General features: G+C 38.3%; 1 protein-coding gene across 2 annotated transcripts in view; it reads right to left on the reverse strand.

Annotated features, from left to right (window-relative positions):
- Window positions 1-20,499, reverse strand: part of LOC114653490 (nephronophthisis 3) — an 838,883-nt gene that overhangs the window by 52,977 nt on the left and 765,407 nt on the right. For both annotated transcript variants that reach the window (XM_028803845.2, XM_028803846.2), the window contains one exon: window positions 5,731-5,885. In XM_028803845.2, coding sequence (XP_028659678.2) covers window positions 5,731-5,885 — 155 coding nt within the window. The remainder of the gene's footprint in view (window positions 1-5,730; window positions 5,886-20,499) is intronic.

The following is a 20,499-nucleotide window of genomic DNA, read 5'->3' on the forward strand; positions in this document are numbered from 1 at the left end:
TCCGTTTTCCCAAGCAATAAAGTTTTTGATGTCTTAACAATCTCATGTCTCAAGCTGTAAACCAATTTGGTCCTGGTGCCCTTCTCTTCACAGATGATAAAATCATTAAGACAGCTTGAGGCATCTCTTTAATTCCTACTCAGTTCAAACAGATGGTACTGTGATTGAAATCGGTATGCTTCAGGAAAACAGAATGCTTTGATGTTAAACTGCCCATGCAAGTGACCTGTATTTAAGTTCATCTTGTTTTTGTCTTGAGCAAAATATAATGAGAATATAGCAAAAACGTGCAGATTTTGCACACCACAATATCTGTTTAACTTGTCATTCTTGATGTCTGTTAAAAGTACCTTCAGTTCACACTGAACATGTTTAGTTAAAAGGGGCAGGTGCCTTTTAGCTTGTAGGACAGATTTTGAAATGGCTGAGACTTTTAGGGAAGCACGCAGGAGCAGTGACACAGGAGAGTTTTGTTTTATATTCCATTTCACACTATACATTTGTAATGTTTTCAACACCTGTGTTGTGATGTATTGTTTTAAATCTAATCTTTTTACTATTTCATTTTTTTCCTAAAGTAATTTATCATTTAGGGCAGCATGGTGGCACAGTGGTAGCACTGCTACCTCACAGTAAGGGGACCAGAGTTCTCATCCCAAGTCCTCCCTGTGTTGACTTTGCATGATCTCCCGATGTGTGTGTGACACAGTCCAAACAAATACAGGGTAGGTGGATTGGTGATACTAAATTGGCCCTAGCGTGTGGTTGGTGTGTGTGTGTTTTTGTGTGTTTGCCCTGCAATGGATTGGTGCCCTGTCCAGGGCTCATTCCTGACTTGCGCCCTGCACTAGCTAGGATAGGCTCAGGCACCCCCCGCGACCCTGTTCAGTACTAAGCGGGTTTGAAAATGACTGACTGATTTATTATTTATTTGTAATTTTTGTCTTATGTTCAGAGAATGCATTGTATTGTGAAGCCTGTTGTGGAAAGCTGCCCGGACACAGACAGGTAGACATGATTAAAGTACCACCACACGTTTATTATACAACTATTATTTACAAGTGAAACACACACAACCCCAAAACTCCCCCAAAAGTCCAGGCCTCACAACACCAATGCCAATGCCAATGCCTTTGCCTCTTCAGGTCCGCCTCCACTCCTCTCCACCAAGACATCGTCCTCTGCACTCCCGACTCCATCCATCAAATGGAGGGAGGCGGCCCCTTTTATACACACCTGGATGTGCTCCGGTTGCTTCCCGATTAGCATCCGCCGGCACTCCCCAGTGTGGTGGAATTACCGGCTGCGCACCCGGAAGCACTCCGGGTGTCCCTGGTCCTCTTCCCCCCAGCACTTCCGGGTATGGCGGAAGTGCTGAGGGCCAGGACTCCATAGGCATTGGGGTGCCCCCTGGCAGTGACCACGGGCCCCTATAGGGTTGAGCTTCTAAGCTCTATTTCCGTGGTCCCCACAGTCACCAAGGCGGTCGCCCCCACGTGATCTGGGGGAGGCGTAAGACCTCCTCCGGTTCTTCTGGGCGTCATGGCTGGGTACCATCCCCAGCCTCCTGTGACAATGTATGGTAATATATATTGTATGACCATTAAGAGCATTGTCTTGAGTATAGTAAGGATGTATATATTGGGGGGTAGGGGGGCTTAGAAGATGAGCACCTTGACTCAAACAGCATTATTTAATGCTAACACGTTGCTGCTATTTAACCAACAGTTTTTTTAAGTCCCTTTTTTCTCGACATTTTTGGTTTCCTCACGTAGTACACAGGTTAAGGATCACTTCTAAAGTCTATAAATGCATTGACAAAAGATCTCGTTTATGCATCAATTGAAAATTTTAAGTTACCCGTATGACTAATTAAAAAGTATGTGAGGCAATTTAAACACAATCTTTAATATTAAAATTGATTTTATTTAAGAATGTCACCCTTAAAAAAAGCCCACAGTTTTAAAACAGTTGGCTTTCACCATCAGTATGTGTCGTGTCATAACAGGGATGCAACATAAAAAAGACTTTTGTACCCACTGGGATAAATGGTATTGTATCATTTACTGTATCACTGTTGCTGGTCCTGGGGCCAAAAGCTTCATGAGCTCTACAAAGTATCAAGTTATTCCAGCCAAAATCATGCATACCTTTGTTAGTCACACCTTAACATCAGCAAAGAAATGGTAAGCTGAAAACAAAATCAGCATTTCCTAAAACCATCTCCATCTCAGCCTATTACAAATCTTGAGGTTTCAGTTGATAAGAAAGTCCATAAACATTGACCTTCAGGTATCAACTACCTGGATAATTCCTTCATAAGGAACTGTACTAAAATCCTGGCACTGTTTTATCCAATCAAATTTATTACAGTAAAGGTTTTCAATTCTAGAAAGACAAACAAATACTATTTCATTTATCACACTTTATAAGCACTGTTTATAACATATTAGTAAGCATCAAACATATGACAGGATCAAGCATTGTACCTTGCTGAACACACTTAATGTACACATCCAAACTGATTTATTCACTCATTTTCTCAACTCATATATTCTAGTTCAGTATATGGAGGGGGGCAGATCTGAATGGATCCGATTCCGGCTACATAGCAGATAAGACAGAAACAAGTCTTGTACAGAACACCATTCTGTTGCTCACGGTCACTCACACTTCAGTTTTTTAGGTTCACCAATTGGCCTAGCAGGCCAGGCCAAAAGACATATGTAGGTTTATGGAGAGGTGAGTGTTCACCATGGTTCCAATTTTTCACACTACACTACTAACAAATGGAAATAACTAAACAGTAAAATTATTCCAAGAAGATATTTCAGTTGAATTAACTAGGTCATCTGCAATGCAATACTACTGTCATCAGAAAAAGGTGAATTTGCACAATAAAGTGTAGGATGTCTTGGATATTGGCATTGTAGAGTACTAATTGATTAACAATACACAAATACACTAAATGAAACTTTAAAAATATAAAAATGACTATTTGGAATATTCTGAACATTTTAATCACCAGTCACATGTGTTGAACAAAGGGTTGATGGTGAGAGAGTACTTTTGATAGTAAGCCTGACTGTCTATAACTATTCAAGGTCTACTGTCCAGTGATGTTTACTTTTTTGTTGCACTGTACTTCTTGACAGAGTATATTCCCCCATTTACTGTATATAGGTGCTGGTCATAAAATTAGAATATCATGACAAAGTTGATTTATTTCAGTAATTCCATTCAAAAAGTGAAACTTGTATATTAGATTCATTCATTACACACAGACTGATGTATTTCAAATGTTTATTTCTTTTAATGTTGATGATTATAATTGACAACTAATGAAACTCCCAAATTCAGTATCTCGGAAAATTAGAATATTGTGAAAAGGTTCAATATTGAAGACACCTGGTGCCACACTCTAATCAGCTAATTAACTCAAAACACCTGCAAAAGCCTTTAAATGGTCTCTCAGTCTAGTTCTGTAGGCTACACAATCATGTGGAGGACTGCTGACTTGACAGTTGTCCAAAAGACGACCACTGACACCTTGCACAAGGAGGGCAAGACACAAAAGGTCATTGCTAAAGAGGCTGGCTGTTCACAGAGCTCTGTGTCCAAGCACATTAATAGAGAGGCGAAGGGAAGGACAAGATGTGGTAGAAAAAAGTGTACAAGCAATAGGGATAACCTCACCCTGGAGAGGATTGTGAAACAAAACCCATTCAAAAATGTGGGGGAGATTCACAAAGAGTGGACTGCAGCTGGAGTCAGTGCTTCAAGAACCACCACGCACAGACATATGCAAGAAATGGGTTTCAGCTGTTGCATTCCTTGTGTCAAGCCACTCTTGAACAAGAGACAGCGTCAGAAGCGTCTCGCCTGGGCTAAAGACAAAAAGGACTGGACTGCTGCTGAGTGGTCCAAAGTTATATTCTCTGATGAAAGTAAATTTTGCATTTCCTTTGGAAATCAAGGTCCCAGAGTCTGCAGGAAGAGAGGAGAGGCACAGAATCCACGTTGCGTGAGGTCCAGTGTAAAGTTTCTACAGTCAGTGATGGTTTGGGGTGCCATGTCATCTGCTGGTGTTGGTCCATTGTGTTTTCTGAGGTCCAAGGTCAACGCAGCCGTCTACCAGGAAGTTTTAGAGCACTTCATGCTTCCTGCTGCTGACGAACTTTATGGAGATGCAGATTTCATTTTCCAACAGGACCTGGCACCTGCACACAGTGCCAAAGGTACCAGTACCTGGTTTAAGGACCATGGTATCCCTGTTCTTGATTGGCCAGCAAACTCGCCTGACCTTAACCCCATAGAAAATCTATGGGGTATTGTGAAGAGGAAGATGCAATACGCCAGACCCAACAATTCAGAAGAGCTGAAGGCCACTATCAGAGCAACATGGGCTCTCATAACACCTGAGCAGTGCCACAGACTGATCGACTCCATGCCACGCTGCATTGCTGCAGTAATCCAGGCCAAAGGAGCCCCAACTAAATATTGAGTGCTGTACATGCTCATACTTTTCATGTTCATACCTTTCAGTTGGCCAACATTTCTAAAAATCCCTTTTTTGCATTGGTCTTAATTGATCTTCTAATTTTCCAAGATACTGAATTTGGGACTTTCATTAGTTGTCAGTTATAATCATCAACATTAAAAGAAAGAAACATTTGAAATACATCAGTCTGTGTGTAATGAATGAATCTAATATACAAGTTTCGCTTTTTGAATGGAATTACTGAAATAAATCAACTTTGTCATGATATTCTAATTTTATGACCAGCACCTGTATGTGATGTATATTTTTTCTTTGTCTGCCTTGTTTATAAAGAATGACACTGTTAGCAGGCTTAGAGTTATGGAGAAAACTACACACTGGTTGACCCTGACCATCATTAAATAAAAACCAAGCTGTAGACATTGGCAGAGGGAGACACACCATGATATGAATTTATTGAAGATTGGGCTTTCTTTGGATTTGTGGATATCACTAAAAGTGACTAAACTTACTGAACTCTGAGCAGTCAGCAACAACATACTGGAGTGACCTGTCCTGATCTTCTTGTGAACCATCCCAGTTGTAGTGCACATCTGGCTCTGTTGCTCAACCAATTATATCATTTGACACCTGGCTTAAAAATAGTAAATAATTTTTTGGATCCTTGTAAGCAATGTGATGATCTTTTCTGGCTGCTTTGGTTAAACTCCAGCAACTCAGATGTCAAGTACAAGCCTATTCTGTGTTCTAGAGTCTTGCCCGATAGTAACATCAATGGTAATCCTAAAGGACTGCTGTATAACGTGGGACATGTCAGTAATTTTCTAACCTGCTTAGTCCTGAACAGGGTCACAGAGGGTGGTGGAGCCTATCCCAGCTGGCAAAGGGTGCAAGGCAGGAGCAAACCCTGGACAGGGCGAACACACACACACACACACTCCAACCACACACTATACACTATGCTGTATAATGTGTTTTATTAATTACTGTGTTGAGTTTTTTATGTCCTTTATGCTGTTATGAAGTATACTTTGTTGAAGCTTTGTATGCTTGCTTGCTTGCTTGGTTTACTGAGTGTACAGTATGTTCATAGAAATAATTCTGCCAATTTAGAGACCTAAATAAATAAAATTAAATAAAAAGAGTCATCATATTGTATCACAGCAGGTTACATTTTATAGGAAATTCTGAAAAAAAAGAATGAATAGAATGTAGAGAGAAAGTCTTACATGCTGGTAGAGTTTTTTGCCAAATGTTTTTCTGTGAATGGCACGCTGACAGAGAAGCTCCAGTGCTCGCTCAGCTAGTCCTATCGTTCGCATGCAGTGGTGGAGACGGCCTGGGCCCAAACGACCCTGAGCTATTTCAAATCCACGTCCTTCACCTTCACAAAGAAAAGAGAAAGAAAATCATCATGCTTAAGCACAATCACACATATTCAAAGATTAACAGCATTAAATCCACAGGTAAGCAGCATTAAGGTGGAAATCATTACCCTCCCAGAAAGCCAATACAAGATAAGTGTGAGTATCAAAGCCAGCACCTCATGCAGAACGGCTTGCCCTTCTATGATTTTGATTCATACCATAAATCTATGCAGGTACAGACATTCCCCATGATGCATCACACAGGAAGAACTACTTCTGGCAATGTCCCTTTACAAAGTCTCAGCTTTAGCACCCATTGAGACAGCATCATTTTGTACTGAACTAGATATTTTATGAGCAGTTTCCGAACACACTGCTGGCTTGGTAGTTCTGTGGTGGCCTATGTCATCTTGTGTCATGGCAGCAGAGAATGTTGATCCAAGATTGTGCCAGGTTCATTCACACCCAACGTAAGGAATAATCCATCTAGAACCACCTGTTGAAAGAAGAGGATTACACCTTCTCCTGTGGTCTCTCCCAAACCCGATGATTTCAATTCATTTTAATGCATAAATCCCTCCTCACCCAACCTCACCCTGACCAGTTCACCTCTGACTTTATCATATGTACACACAGTGATTGGAAATGCAGTGTTCAATGTATAGTGTGCAGTCCCACACCTTGTACTGTGTCCTAGATACTGTAATGTAATCTATGCATGTTGCATTTTTACAACTGTAGCAACTAGCAACACACTACAATACAGTACACAAGGCTTCACTGTCTAATGCACAGCACACGATAATATAATACACAAGTTTAATGATATATTCAATGTAAGTAAATAAAGATTTTTTTAACAAGAAAAAGACTAGATCCTGCGTTGTATCTGAAACTTGCAGGATATGTTCCAGTTGTGTAAAACCTTGAAATTAAATTGATCACTATTGGTAAATGAATAGATGGGTAAATGTACAGTAAATGCAGCACAAAAATCAAGAAAAAAAGTAATGTATTTTTATTTAGACAGGACTGAAGTCTCACCTTATTACAATTTAATGTTCAACCAACACAGTGACCACAGGTCAGACCCAAGGGCTGGTTTATACTTCACGCGCAAATCGTGTATGCACAAGCATCATGGCTGCCCAGCGTTCATTCGACACATCCTCATAGCATGTCATCAGAAATTAACGACGCATTCATGAGTTGCAGTACCAGCAAAAAAACGGGGGGTGCAGTGTGTTCAAATTGGAACGTGACATCAGAGTATTTGTTTGCTATCTACATGTGACAGAAAGCCACTTTGCAGATCCCACCAGATGTGCGTGCTTCAATGTTTGATGAATGGTTCGATGTGGTGAAGCAAATCATCAAACATAAATTCTGATGCTTTTCTTCATCTATTTCTTGCATAGGCAATACAAGCGCTGCATATTCCACATCGTAATGATGCAATACATTTTAAAGGTCTCACATACCATCATCTGTGCCACCTTTTTTTTGGCACCTTTGCAACCACAACAGAATGTACGGAAGCAGTCACAGAGAAAAAAAAAAAATGGACAGAGTGAAGAAAAAAAAGGTCTATTTCGCGATTAAAGTGGAAATTTCGATTTTAATCTTGTAGTTTATTTTGTCATTAAAGTAGAACATCATATGGCAAGCCAAATTAACATTTAGAGATATCTCAAAATGAATTTCGGATATCTTAAAATGTAATTTACTTTTTAAGATATCTGAAACTCGCTTTGAGATATCTTAAAATAATTTCCTTTACATTTTAAGATATCTGCAATACATTTCGGGATATCTCAAATGCATTTCAAGATATCTCAAATACAGTTTCAGATATCTCAAAATAGTTGTGTCTGCATTTCAAGATATCTCAAATGAATTTTCAGATATCTTAAATTGACCTTTCATGCATTTTAAGATATCTTAAATGCCTTTCAAGATATCTCAAAATCATTTCCTGTAAAACTGCCTATTATTTCAATGGGACTTCTTGTTTATTATAAGATATCTTAAAATGTATTTGAGATATCTTGAAATGAGCAGGAAGTGATGTTGAGATATCTGAAAATGTATTTGAGATATCTGAAAATGGACAGGAAGCTGTTTTGAGATATCTGGAAATGTATTTCAGATATCTTAAATTGTATTGTGGATATCTGAAAATGCTATTGAGATATCTTGAAATAATTGAGTGTCCTTTTAAAGATATCTTAAAATGCATTTTAGATATCTTGAAATACATTGTTAGATATCTGAAATAGAGCAGAGACCCATTTTAAGATATCATGAAATTAATTTTAGATATGAAGTTCCATTGAAATTATAAGAAATTTTACAGGAAGTGATTTTAAGATATCTGAAAATGTATTTGAGATATCTTGAAATACGCAGGAAGTTATTTTAAGATATCTGAAAATGTATTTGAGATATCTTGAAATACGCAGGAAGTTATTTTAAGATATCTGAAAATGTATTTGAGATATCTTGAAATGTGCAGAAAGCTATTTTAAGATATCTGAAAATGTATTTCAGATATCTCAAAATGCCTGCAGATGTATTTTAAGATATCTTGAAATGTATTTGAGGTATCTCAAAATGCACATGAACATATTTCAAGATATCTCAAATTGCATTTAAGATATCTTGAAATGCATTTCAGATATCTGAAAATGTACAGCATATCACTTCAAGATATCTTGAAATCTGTTTGAGATATCATACAATTCTTTTTAGATATCTTAAAATAGATGTATTTTTAGATATCTATAATTCAATTTGAGATATCTAAAATGCATTTCCAGATATCATAAAATTAATTTTGAGATATCTCTAAATGTTAATTTGGCTTGCCATAACATCATAAACTTCAACTTAAAACATACCCACTTGTTAATTGCTGCAGGCTTCTGGAACTTATTCCTGTGCTGACACCAGCGGCAGGCAATGATTGCCCTATAGAACACAATAATTTTATGATACTCTAGCTCTCTGCACATTTAGAATCCTTAGATTTATACTTGATATCACTTTATTGATGAAATGTGTTAAAGCATGTATGTTACATTTTACAGATAAATTGTTAACTTCATTTAAATAATTAATACTGTTAATAATTATACATATGGGGTCGGCATGGTGGCAGAGCTGTAGTGCTTCTGACTCGCAGGGAGTCATGTCCCTTATGTTCCCTACCTGGAGTTTGCCTGTTTTCCTGGTGGGTTTCCACACTGTGCTCTGGTTTCCTTCCAAGAACATGCAGGTTTGGGGATTTGGTAATGATAAAATGACAACAGTGTATGTGTGTGCTTGTATTCACCTTGCGATGAGCTGATGCCCCATCCAGGGATTGTTTCTGCCTCATGCCTGATACTTGCTGGATAGGCGTGTCCATAGATTGCTGGATGTAATCATTAAACATAAATACTTTTCAGAGATATTGTGGCAAGGTGTCCTGGGAATGCAATAGATGCTTCAGGCAATTCACAACACAGCGAAACTGAATATTGTTTTCACCTCACAATGATGTCTCGCACTGCCACCTGATGGAATCCTCCAGATTTACATAAAGTATGTAAGCAAATATAAACAATACACTGCATGCATAGCAGTAGCATTCGCAGGAGCACACATCACGTTGCGCAAAGTATAAACCCGGCCTAATTCAGTGACCCACAGGTGGAGCTGTCCTGTCAAAAAAAGGCCATGATAGCCACACCACAGGAGACAAGCATTAAAGCTCTAAAGAAGAAAGAAGAAAAAAACACCCCATTTTTAATTTCTCACAGTCTATCCTTTAAAGTTGAAAATGGGTTTTTTAGAGTTTTATTTTTTTGGTACTTGGTGCACTATTGTTCAACATAAAAAACAAAACTCCATTGAGATGAAAACAAAATTATACAGACCCTGCTAATTATAACTGAAAAACAATGTTATATTATTTTCTATTGTATAACATATTTTTGTGTCTTAATTAATATCAAGAGTCCCAATTAAATTCATTAAGATCCCCTCCAGCATAATCTATCCCTGCTCTGCTGGGCACAAGGAAACAACCCTGGAAAAGGTGCTAGTCCATTGCAAGCCCATTCATACACACATCCACACTTATGCTAAGATACAGGAACTACCAGTTAACATATTCTACACATCTTTAAGGTTGTTGGAGGAAAACATACAGAGACAGAGAGAGAACACATAATTCAAATCCATCCCACTCCAAATTCCCACTCAAAAATCAAGTGGCAGCAATGGATATCACCATAGAATACCAGGGAAAGAAAGAAAAGGGAAAAATAATTAAATTATTGCTTCAGCTATTCAGATGTCATGGGGGCCTCTGGCAGCTCTTACACAGGAGTAAAATACTACCTTAGTTTAAATGTTGAGGCCACCTGCTCGTCTTCACAGATTGATTATTATAGCATTTATGGGCCTTGTAGCTTAGAGTTCCATAAGTTATCTATCTTGGGAATCTGAAGATGCCTTCATCTTGTAATTGCACTTCATGCCTAAGTGCAGATTCAGTGATCAGAGAAAGGCTGTTGAAAGTAACTGCTACAAGGAGAACAAAGATTATCCGATCATCATGAGCAGAAAGAAGTGATCTTTGATGTCCTCCTCTAAAGTCAAGGATCTTCTATCAAATTCCTGGAACAGTATATCTTTGAGAAATATATTTCTATGAAACAGTGTTCTCTAACATTGCTGCTTTACAGGGATATGGTTCACTGACACTAACGATTTTTTGAAGACAATTGTTATTTTCTTTTTCTAAGAGATCAGACTTACTGAAGGAGAATTTGTTGTATTGTATGTAGATGGTAATTGGAAAATTTAAAGTACTGTAGTCTGAAGATGCATCTTAAATTATATGCCCTGGCAAAATATGTACAGTATTCAAATAAGTGCATATAATAAGGGCGGCCATAACTTGGCTTTTCATGGAAATAAATGCATGTGACTGTATACTAATTTAAGAGACGGAAAGTCTAATAAATACATTTAAAGTGTTCATACTCATACTTGTGGAACTCAATACAGAAAAAAATATATTTCTTGACAGGGACTGTAAATGTGCTGATAGGGAACAGTGATTTGGATTCAGATAAACAATTTATAAATGTAATGGAGATTTTGTTTCCAAAATTCAAGCATCACATGCAGGACAATTTTTCAAAATGCTGAATCAGGTGAACCAGATGGTCGAAACTGCCAAGAAAAAAAGAGTGTTAAATTAAGTGGAGCCTGGCAATATTCTTATGGGAATACAGATTTTATCCAGTAACCATACACTGTTCCCCACACAGAACTTATTGAAGATCTACATAAGACGAGTGAAGTAATGTGTAATATCTGAAGAAATTACTAAATAACTGGATTGTGTTCTAAGAAAAATACAACAGAATATGACAGTGAACTGAACTTCACTCATAGAAGATTTATAGAAACCAGATGGTTTGGAAGTGAACTGTCAAATATGTTTATTATCCTATCCAGAGCCAACTCTAGTGTAATAAGGGAAGGGAAGCTTTAGGAAAATAAGAAAAGAACAGGCCATTCAAACCACTATAACTCTTATTCAACAAATTACTCCTACAACATAATATGCTGAGCCATACTGTTAAGCATCTGATTCCATAAATTTAATATTGCCCATTTTGCAGTTCAAATATTTTTCAAAAATAATTATTTGCAACTGCGGTGGGTTGGCACCCTGCCCAGGATTGGTTCCTGCCTTGTGCCCTGTGTTGGCTGGGATTGGCTCCAGCAGACCCCCGTGACCCTGTGTTTGGATTCAGCGGGTTGGAAAATGGATGGATGGATGGAATTATTTGCAATGATAAATTTTACAATTTTCAAGCTGACATAAATACAAAATGGATGTAAAAATGTGTCCATCCACACATATCTGCACCGCTGAAGTTACGCAGTTTATCATTCACAATATGATAAGAAGTTTTAGAATGTATCACGAAAAAGTATGTATCATTTAAATATTTATGCACTGGGCAAAAAGATGTTTAATCCTTCCTTTGTCTGACAGCTGAATAAATTTACTCCGATGGTTACCCAGTTATGGATGTTTCCTCAGGAGGTAGCAGATACATCTTTGAGAAGTTTTTTTTAGTGTGCCCTTTCCAAAAATGAATATATTTTTTTTTCTACAATAGATGTCAAATGTTTATAGAAAATGTTTGTTTTTATTGTTATAGAACTTAAAATCCAAGCAAATTATGATTGTTGTTTTTAAAGAGCCACTAAAAAAAAGACAAGATCTTTTAGCATGCATACGACCTCCATAGGCTACAGAATAAGCTACTTAAAGTTGCAAAAGCAGAACAGGTCTACCAGAAATACTCAAAGCCCCTAATTAGATGTGTGTATCCCAGAAACACTACTGCCTGCATATGCAAAAAGATCTCGTGCACACAGAAAAAGATTCTGTGACTCTTTAGGGGCTCTGCATTTATTTTTACCTATGATCAGGCCAAAAAAATTATTTTATGAAAAAATTATTAAAAATAAAGCACTTCCAGTGCCTTGATTATATAAGTGTGCATGTCAATACTGAAGGGGTGTTAACCTTTACAACTGAACACCAGCAAAACCAAGGAGCTCATGGTGGATTCCCTCATGGACCCTGTGATTATCAGAGGTGACTGTGTGCAGAGGTTGCAGACCTATAAATACCTGGGAGTACAGCTGGATGATAAATTGGACTGGACTGCCAATACTGATGCTCTGTGCAAGATAGGACAGAGCCAACTATACTTCCTTTGAAGGCCGGCGTCTTTCAACATCTGCAATAAGATGCTGCAGATGTTCTATCAGACGGTTGTGACGAGCGCCCTCTTCTACGCGGTGGTGTGCTGGGGAGGCAGCATAAAGAAGAGGGACGCTTCACGCCTGGACAGACTGGTGAGGAAGGCAGGCTCTATTATAGGCACGGAGCTGGACAGTTTGACATCTGTGGCAGAGCGACGGGTGCTCAGCAGGCTCCTGTCAATCATGGAGAATCCACTACATCCAGAACAGTATCATCTCCAAACACAGGAGCAGCTTCAGTGACAGACTGCTGTCACTGCCCTGCTCCACTGACAGATTGAGGAGATCGTTCCTCCCCCACACTATGCGACTTTTGAATTCCACCCGGGGGGGGGGGGGTAAACGTTAACATTATACAAAGTTATTGTCTGTTATACCTGCATTTTTATCACTCTTTAATTTAATATTGTTTTTTATTAATATGCTGCTGCTAGAATATGTGAATTTCCCCTTGGGATTAATAAAGTATCTATCTATCTATCTATGGAAAAGGTCGTGCAGAGGTAACCACAATCTAAATCGAAGTAACAAAACATCTAAAAATCTTACTTTGATTGAGATACTCTTCACATCTTGTATCTGCTCTTCCAGTGTAGCACCGTGTCATTAACAACAAGTTTGAGTTCTGAGCATATTCTCTGAAGGTTAGTGGCCGTTGAAGCCACCTTGGATGTCACACCCAACCCTTGCACTGAAATTTCCCAGCAGAATAATCTAGTTTGCCTTGGTGACAGTAGTCATTGCTGCACATAGATCAAAACAGGCTTTAACAAATACTGCCAAATTTTTGTTGTTCAGCCACAACTGCAAAATTACAAGGTACAGTGGAACCTCGGTTCACGACCATAATTCGTTCCAAACCTCTGGTCGTAAACCAATTTGGTCGTGAACCGAAGCAATTTCCCCCATAGGATTGTATGTAAACACAATTAATCCATTCCAGACCGTACGAACTGTATGTAAATATATTTTTTTAAAGATTTTTAAGCACAAATATAGTTAATTACACCATAGAATGCACAGTGTAATAGTAAACTAATGTAAAGACATTGAATAACACTGACACAAACACCCAGGCTCCCTGCTCAATGCACGTGCAGGCTCTCTCTCTCTCTCAGCAGCACGTGAGCCCCCTCCCCCTCTGTCTCTCAGAAGCACACAAGCCCTCTCTCTCTCTCTCTCTCTGTAACATTGCAGCAGTTCGCGCTATAGCCTTACAATCCGATCGTTGTATGAACATTTTTTTTTTTTAAATGAGTTTTAAGCACAGGGGGAAAAAAGGAACATTTCAACAAATCCGAACTTTATTTAAAAGTCAACCAAGACAGTAACATTGCAGGAGTTCACGCTAATAGCATTACAACCTGATCACTGTAAACACTCTTTTTAAATGAGTTTTAAGCACATGGAAAAAAATAAACATTTGAAAAAAAGAAAAAAGTAACATTGCAACACTTTCTTCTCACCACTCTTCACTTGCTTAGAAGCCATGGTTAACTGCAAAAGCACACAAAATACTGTAGAGCACAAAGAGTTCACAGGTAAAGCACGCACGTCTGACTGAGAACAATGAACAGGGAGAGGCTGAACACGTGCTTAAATACAGTAATTGGCGCGCACGAACCGGAAGGGAAATGAAATAGAGCACAAAGAGTTCACAGCGAAAGCACGCACACACGTGCGACCGAGAACAATGCAACAGGTGCGGAAATCATCGGCGCGCACAAACCGAAAGGGAAACTGGCTTGTTCGTATACCAAGTGTGTGGTCGTGAACCGAGGCAAAAGTTTGGCGAACGTTTTGGTCGTAAACCGAGTTGTATGTGTACCGAGATGTTCATGAACCGAGGTTCCACTGTACTCAGTGTTATCAACAGAACGATGGCTAAGAATCCTGATAATTTTATTCCTGATTGCAAAGCTAAATCTATGCATTCTTGACTAGCAATTCTTCTCAAAAGAAATTCAAGCCTCCTCCACTACATTTTTGATTAAACCCTCATCCAGCAAACATGTTTTGATCACAACTTTTGATATTATATCTCACAGGTTCCTTAGCCATGGGTACAACTTATGATAAATATTAGGGGATTTGTGGGGAGGGATGAGAATATACAACAAATTACAGGTTACAACTTAAAAAATAATTCAGTTTGGCTGCATTGAAACAGCCTGCCATTGACATACTTATTGATAAAGAGATTGTGATTATTATTAAAACATTCAGTGGAGTAGGATCATAGTACTTCCATTATTTAAACAAATAATTAAAAATGGAATAGAAGTTTTTAATATTTATTGAAGGGCATTTTAGGCTATTTTGGAGTGCTTTTCCCTTTTCATTTTATTGGAAATATTCATACTAAAGTTTGATGTAAATCCTGTACTTGGAAGTAGCACTTCTAGTCCTTTGCTTTTCATAAAACAAAAACAACTACAACAATAATCATCATCATAATAAACATGACAAAGTAAACCTAAGCAATCAAAACAACAACATGACTGTAACACTAGGCTTTGAAAGTATTGCTAATGACTGATTTACTTTAAAGCCAAAATATAAAAGTCTTGCATTAAAACCTGGTAATACTCATCCTGCGTTGCTCACTACTTTCTGTGCATTGATTAACGTCACTCCTCACATTCATTTTTGGATCATTAAAAACAGAAGTTCACTATAGTTGGCTTCACATGAAAAACTCTAACATCATCCACTGAGTGAACCACGCAATTGTGCTCTCTGTATACCCTGGTATGAACACAGTAAATCGGAATTATTGGTCAGTATGTAAAGATGATTGTATACTTGCATTGAATCAAATGGTGTGATTATATTAGGCTGGTCAGTTTATTTCAGGGGTCTAAATTAAACATTTTAGAAGCTAGCAAACTACATTGACAATGAACAGGGCTGAATGTCTGAGTGACAGTGCTCCATTTCACAGGTGGACGGAGTGCTGCATTCCACAAGTTTAAAGAATATTTGTGCTATATTCTACAAGCCTAGAAAGACCCAAGGATACAGGTGTAGACTTTTAGAGGAGAGAAAATAAATTAGAATTCCATGCAAAAAATAGTGCATGATAGGCCTATTTGGTAGATCACAGAAACAGAGTGCGTGTCACAAAGGAACTTTTATCTGTTACTTTTCTGTGTGATAATCACCTTTATCAACTTTCTCAAACCTATTCAGTGTTTAATCTTTAGAAAACACATGACATTAAACACATAAAGTAACGTCTAATTAAACTTTCCAGCAATGCAATTTTTCCACTATTTTAAATTACAGGAAATCTACCAAATGTTCCAAACCTCTAATTAACATTTCAGAAATGGAGATACACTGTAGCTCTATGTGTGCCAAGCACTCAATTCAACTTAAGATCTTTCACCGATCACACTTCCAAAATGTATCCAGGGCAAGATCCAACTTGTGAGGGTTGCCATGTAGCTCCAGAAACACTAGGCCACATGTTTTGGGAGTGCACAAAATTAACATCATTTTGGGCAAAAAACTTTAAATATTTATCAAGTAGCCGTGGTGTCACAATTACTCCTAAACTATTAACAGCCCTGTTGGATGTACTCACAGATGGGCTTAAATTGGTGAATTACCACATAGCCTATAGCACACCACTAACAGGTAGACTTATCCTGCTTAATTAAGTGGAAGAATCCCAACCCACCTTTTAGGAGCCAATGGGTAATTAATTCTCTATACTATCTGAAATTGGAAAAAATCAATTGCTTAGAGCAGGGGTCTCCAACCTTCTTTCCCCTGAGAGCTACTTTTACAAAATGAAAATGGCCGAGAGCTACTCATGTTTTCTAACGTTTATTCTGATAGCTTATTTCAACCCAAACAAACTGAATAGATAGATAGATAGATAGATAGATAGATAGATAGATAGATAGATAGATAGATAGATAGATAGATAGATAGATAGATAGATAGATAGATAGATAGATAGATAGATAGACAGACAGACAGACAGACAGACAGACAGACAGACAGACAGACAGACAGACAGACAGACAGACAGACAGACAGACAGACAGATAGATAGATAGATAGATAGATAGATAGATAGATAGATAGATAGATAGATAGATAGATAGATAGATACTTTATTAATCCCAATGGGAAATTCACAAGCTTGTTTTGCCTTAACATTTACAAAATGATGGTGTCCACAACTCACATTTTGCATTAAAACATCACAAAAAAATATTTAGTTCACCTGCAAGTGCATTTTGTATGTCTGTATGCATTTTCTAGCGTATTGAATTAAAACCTGAATGCTGTCAAAACAAAATAATGCAATTACAAATACACAGATATTACTTATTCATTTGTCATTTTGTTACATGTCACTGTTTCACTTCACAAGAGTATTCACTTGTCCAGTTGCATGTGTGATGTGTTTTTTAGTTAGTGAGATGACTGGCACTGCATGGAGTGAACAAAAGAGGTGTATGGTGGAGTGTAGCCACTTAGGTTCACTCTTATGGAGTCATTTAAATGTTCATCTGTCAGTCTTGTTCTGAACTTTGATTTCATGACATTCATGTCAGAAAAGGAAGACTCACAGAGGCATATAGACCCAAACAAAGCAGACATTTCAGGGCTGCTTGGTGAAGATTTGTATAGCTATCTGGCTCTACTAAGCTCCAGAAATCATGAGAATGCTGTTGAGACTTTAACCGCACATTATTTTGAAGGTTTACTAATATATAATATATAAAATCCAATGTCTGTATGTCTGTCCGCTTTAAATGAGAGAACTACTTAACGAATTTAGATTGGGTTTTTTTTCTATAATTTGCTTGAACATTCCGGTTGATTTTGCGACTCTCATTTCGCTATGTATCATAATTCGCTTGCAGTAATGATTTATTTGTGCAAATCCGAGAAACACGCAGCAGGTCTGGGGTTAGGTTAGTGGGGCTCTCCTCACTCATTCACCAGCTTCGGGGTGTTTACCTTAACTCTGCTTAGCTAGCTAATTGAATTCAACTTTGTTTGATATTTAAAATAAAGTGTTACTTAGGTCTTGATGAGTCTGAGTCCGAATATTCTCTTAAGTATATGCCACATTGAAAAGATAGATTGCAATTCAGATTGTGGATCGTAATGATATTTTGGAAACATCGCCCACCACTAACTCCAAATTGCACTTAGAGAGAAAGATGTCTCTGATGCCAATTATGATTGACAGTAAAGTTTGATTACAAAGTATTTTTTGTTTTGTTGATTCACCTTACCCTTTTGAGTGAAAGTAGACTGATCAGAGCACAAAGTTACCAAGATGTAGATTTTGTGTCACATGTTGCCTAAAGTGCATCCCACATCGAATCTGAAGTCACAAATGCCTGATCTGGTGATAGTGACGGCCACTGCATTAAGATTAATTCAATGTAATGCAATTCAAACTATTCTAGCACCTTCCCGTTCCTATAGCATGGAGAAGCACACTTTGGAAAATGTCTTTTTGACAGATGTGTATACTGTCACCAAGTTGGGATACAGTTGATCAGCAGTGATGTCCAGATCTCCTGTAGCATTTAAGTGCTGCTTTAGTTAAATCAAGGGACTCAATGTGTTCCACAAAAACACACACAGAAGAAAAAAAACTCTACACCTATAAGCTAAATTTGTGACATATAAATGGCTTCTCAGTTAGCATTAACCCAGGCAAAATTTTAACTATTAATGTTAGTGTTATCTACCCTACTGCAACTGTGCGGTCTTATATTCTTACCACCAAGACAGGGACTCAGTTTGGAGGTCAAACCTCACCCATTTTGTGCATTCTGATATTCCAATTTTAGGACTGATGGTAGATTGTATGCTACTCTGCTCATATTGTGTCAGCCTCTGGTCAGTGTTTTGGTGGTGCACCGATCTTAATATATAACCATACAGTTACCCATGTGAATCAAAGAACAGCTGCTATTCCTGATACAAAAGATTAGAACACATCTATATGGCGGTGACGCCTGCGCCTTTCGTACTATCTTTGTGGACCTGTGGGGCCTCCGTAGCCTCTCATGTTTGACTCTGGGGTGCAGCGCAGAATCCTCTTTTCTGTGTGGTTGTGTCATTAGTGGTAGCTATGGGCGCGTTGTTGCTTCATTTCTCATTCACGTTATTTGAGCTCTTTCGTTCTTGGGCCGTGACTCCTTCATTCGCGGTGGATACAACTTCGCTTGCGGTTTATGGAACGTGCGCCTGCGAAGTACGTCTCATGGTCCCATCGCCGTGTCCCTGCGTCCATATCCGGTGTATTCTCGGTTAGTAATATGGATGAGGCAGACACAAATTAAGAAGACAGTTACTTGGAGATGAAATATATTTCTAAAAGAATGATCATTCAGCGCATTTGAAAGTAGAACATACAATCATCTTTTTTCTTCCAATACTGTGTTTTTCAAGCTTTTGCCTTTTGGATACAGATACACCAGTCCTCACACAAAGGCTTATATTTTGATCTATAATTACACAAAACACAAATGTTTCATTTTGTTGATGTTTTTTGCTTAACTATTTAACTAAAAAGGCTTTCTTCACATGTGAAAAGAAAAGGATCCATAACTAGAGAGTGTGACAAGGCGCTATATTGGCACCGGACCCGACACAGACAGACACGGGAGGCACATTAATAAAAATGAATAAATGTTTTATTTTCTTCATCTGTGGGCTACATCTTCCCCATGCCCACAGACACAACACAGTCCCAAAAGCACAAACAGAAACACCAAAACAAGAACACTCTTCTTTCCTCTACTCCTTTCGGCAGCTTTGTCTCCCTCCTCCCGACTCTGGCTCCTTGAGTGGTGGGTGTCAGCTTCTCTTATAGCCCACCCGGAAGCGCTCCAGGTGATAATTGACCTAAATTAGGCTGCACTTCCAGGTGTGAGTGCGTCACAGCCCAGATGGGCTCAGGAAGCCATGCAGCTCCCCCTGGCAGTTACCACAGAGCCCAACAGGGATGAGCTCTGGTGTAACACAATTGTGGCCCCAATGCAACCCGGGGGGCTGCCACCAAGTGTTCCGGGGGACGTAGTGTGCATCCCATGGCTGCTCTCCCGGATCCAGAGTCAAAGGGGCATCCCAGCCGGGACTGCCACAAGAAAAAAAAAACAAGAGAATGATCCAATGGTTCTTTGTCACTAGTGTTTTAAGCAGTTGCCCCATGTATTGGCTTAACTGAAATTAGAACAGGATATTCATATGGGGCCAGAAAACCTCCAAAAGTGAGGTTAGCTTTGTAATCTTTCATGTCCCATAGCATGAAAATAGCAAAACATTTACAGGAAGCTCTTATTTTATGATTTTGAAATTTCAGAGAAGAAAAAAGTTTCATCACAATAGGTCAACAAAGTGGGATATTTTCTAGAAATAATTATTATGCTTGGCACACAAAAAAATTTAAGTCAGCACACAAAAGACATCAAAGATAGTGACATCATTTAAACACTGAAAGAGAACAGATATGGACTTTCAGAAAATTAAATCAGATATTCTTCAGAACACATGCATAAATGTGCCTGAAGCACTACAAGAATTCAGAAAAGAAAGAGTCATTTACTAATTTAATGTAAAACAGCTTGGATTCAGTCATTGTTAATCTACGAATTTATTGAAGTTGAGTTAACTAATTATTGATGTCCCCTGAAAGGAAAACAGCATTTGGAAAAAAAGAACTAAACAACTTATGAATTTATCAATTTGAAGATATCAATAAGGACAAATGAACTGCAGGTAAACAAGCAACACTGCAGAGAA

This window comes from Erpetoichthys calabaricus, chromosome 6 (genome assembly GCF_900747795.2).
Source record: "Erpetoichthys calabaricus chromosome 6, fErpCal1.3, whole genome shotgun sequence".
Taxonomy (NCBI): Eukaryota; Metazoa; Chordata; class Cladistia; order Polypteriformes; family Polypteridae; genus Erpetoichthys; species Erpetoichthys calabaricus.